Consider the following 1,826-nt stretch of genomic DNA (forward strand, 5'->3'; position numbering starts at 1 on the left):
GCTGTGCAAGAGCTGCACCGGGTAATCCACTGCAGGGAGGAGAGGGAGAGGGGTTGGGGGACAAGGCCACCCCACAGGGCTGGGACAGTCCTGAGGGACCTCGCTCACCTGGTTTGCAGGGGATGGGCTGGATGGGCAGCGCTAACTGGGAGTCGGGAGTGACGGGGAGGGGCTGGTGGCTGGGGGTGAAGGCAGGAATCATGACGTAGGGCATGTTGACCTGCTGAGGGAAGAGGGGGAGAGAAGCAGACACCAGATAACCGCTGTGGGACACTGCAGGCACCTGCCATCCCCTTCCCTGGCCTGGGGAGGGAACACAAGCCCGGCACACAAAGGGGCTGCAGTCACCCAGCACAGCAAGGGGGGCACGGGGAGGTGTTGGATCTGTGTTACCTGGATCTGTTGCTGCAGCAAGTTGATTTTGTGCTGCTGCTGGATGAGCTGCTGCTGCTGCTTGGCGATCTGGCAGAGGGGAGACAGTGGGGCTCAGCGGCATCAAGGGCAGCACCGAGCTGGCCCCTGCAGGGCTGTGGCCCAGCACGAGCTGCCCAACCCCAGCAAAACGGAGACAAGGGGCCTGGGGGGTCCCAAGGGCCATGGGGAGGGCAGGCAGGTGGTGGCTGAGCTGCCTTTGAGCCACCACAAAGGGCACGGGGAGAGAAACAGGGTGGGAGGGATGGTGTGACCCCCCACACCAGGGTATGCCAGAGGGTGTCACCCTGCCCTTAGCACTGAATGGACTAAAACAGAGGAAAAAAGGGTGTCTGAAAGCAAAGGGAGCACAGTTGGGAAGGACCTGGAGTTGTTTAATTATTTCAGGGCGTGCAAATCTCCTCTCCGTTGACCCTCATCCTCCTGGCACCAGGGAGTGAGATGGGGAGTCTTTGGGATGGGCACAGAAACCGTGAGGGTTTTTGGGCAGACAGCAAAGTCCCACCGATGCCAAAGCCACCTCCCCACCACTCCCAGGGGAACCCTGTCCTGGTCCTGCACCCACGGCCAGGGATTCCCGAAGGGATGGATGGTCCCTGGCCAGGGGTCCCCAAAGGGATGGATGGTCCCTGGCAGATGCTTGGTCCGAGCGGGTTGCCCATGGGGACCTGAGCCCACCTGCTCCTGCTGCTGCCGTGCCAGCTCCATCTGCTGCTGCTGCTTCTCAAAGAGCATGGCTGCCCTGTTCTTCTGCTCCGAGTGCGCCGTCAGGAGCTGGTCCCGCAGCGTGGAGAGCTGGTTGATCATGACGAGTAACTGGAGCTCCTTCTCTGCCAGGCTTTCCTGGGTTCCTGGGAGAAACCAAGCGGCTGCGGGTCAGGGGCAAACAGCATCACCATCACCATTGGGTGCTGGTGGGTGATGCATGGCCAGGGAGTGGCTAATGCTGGGGAGGGGTATAAAGACCCCCGTGAGCAGTCAGAGGCAAGATTTCATCAGGAATGCTTAACCCCCAGAAATAAAACTAATGTTTTACTTAAAAAGAGAGAAATCCCTATTAAATACACACACTTGCGGGCACATTCCCGCCTGCCGAGCTGGGAAACACCGTGTTTCCAGCTCCAGCTGCCCGGGCACAGGGCACAGGAAGGAGGTGAGAACCAGGGGGAGACCTCACCTTTCACTTCCTTGGACTCAGCGGTGTTTCGGCCCAGCAGCCGCTCCTTCCAGTCGCTGGACAGTAACTTCTCGATGGTCGGCATCACTGTCCGTGCCGGCAGCGACCGGGGTCGGCAGAGCAGGGAGAGGACACCAAGGTGAGTACAGCCCAAGGCTTGATGGCACAATGTGGCTCGTTGCATCCCACAGCGTGGGAAAAAAAACAAGGGGCCCAA

General features: G+C 60.2%; 1 protein-coding gene across 1 annotated transcript in view; it reads right to left on the reverse strand.

Annotated features, from left to right (window-relative positions):
* Positions 1–1,826, reverse strand: part of SOX13 (SRY (sex determining region Y)-box 13) — a 5,334-nt gene that overhangs the window by 2,580 nt on the left and 928 nt on the right. Inside the window, 5 exon segments of the mRNA XM_010154488.1 lie at positions 1–29; positions 109–223; positions 394–462; positions 1,111–1,283; positions 1,610–1,698. The exon segment at positions 1–29 is cut by the window's left edge and continues 18 nt beyond it. Coding sequence (XP_010152790.1) covers positions 1–29; positions 109–223; positions 394–462; positions 1,111–1,283; positions 1,610–1,698 — 475 coding nt within the window.

Source organism: Eurypyga helias, unplaced genomic scaffold, assembly GCF_000690775.1.
Source record: "Eurypyga helias isolate BGI_N326 unplaced genomic scaffold, ASM69077v1 scaffold19876, whole genome shotgun sequence".
NCBI classification, from domain to species: domain Eukaryota; kingdom Metazoa; phylum Chordata; class Aves; order Eurypygiformes; family Eurypygidae; genus Eurypyga; species Eurypyga helias.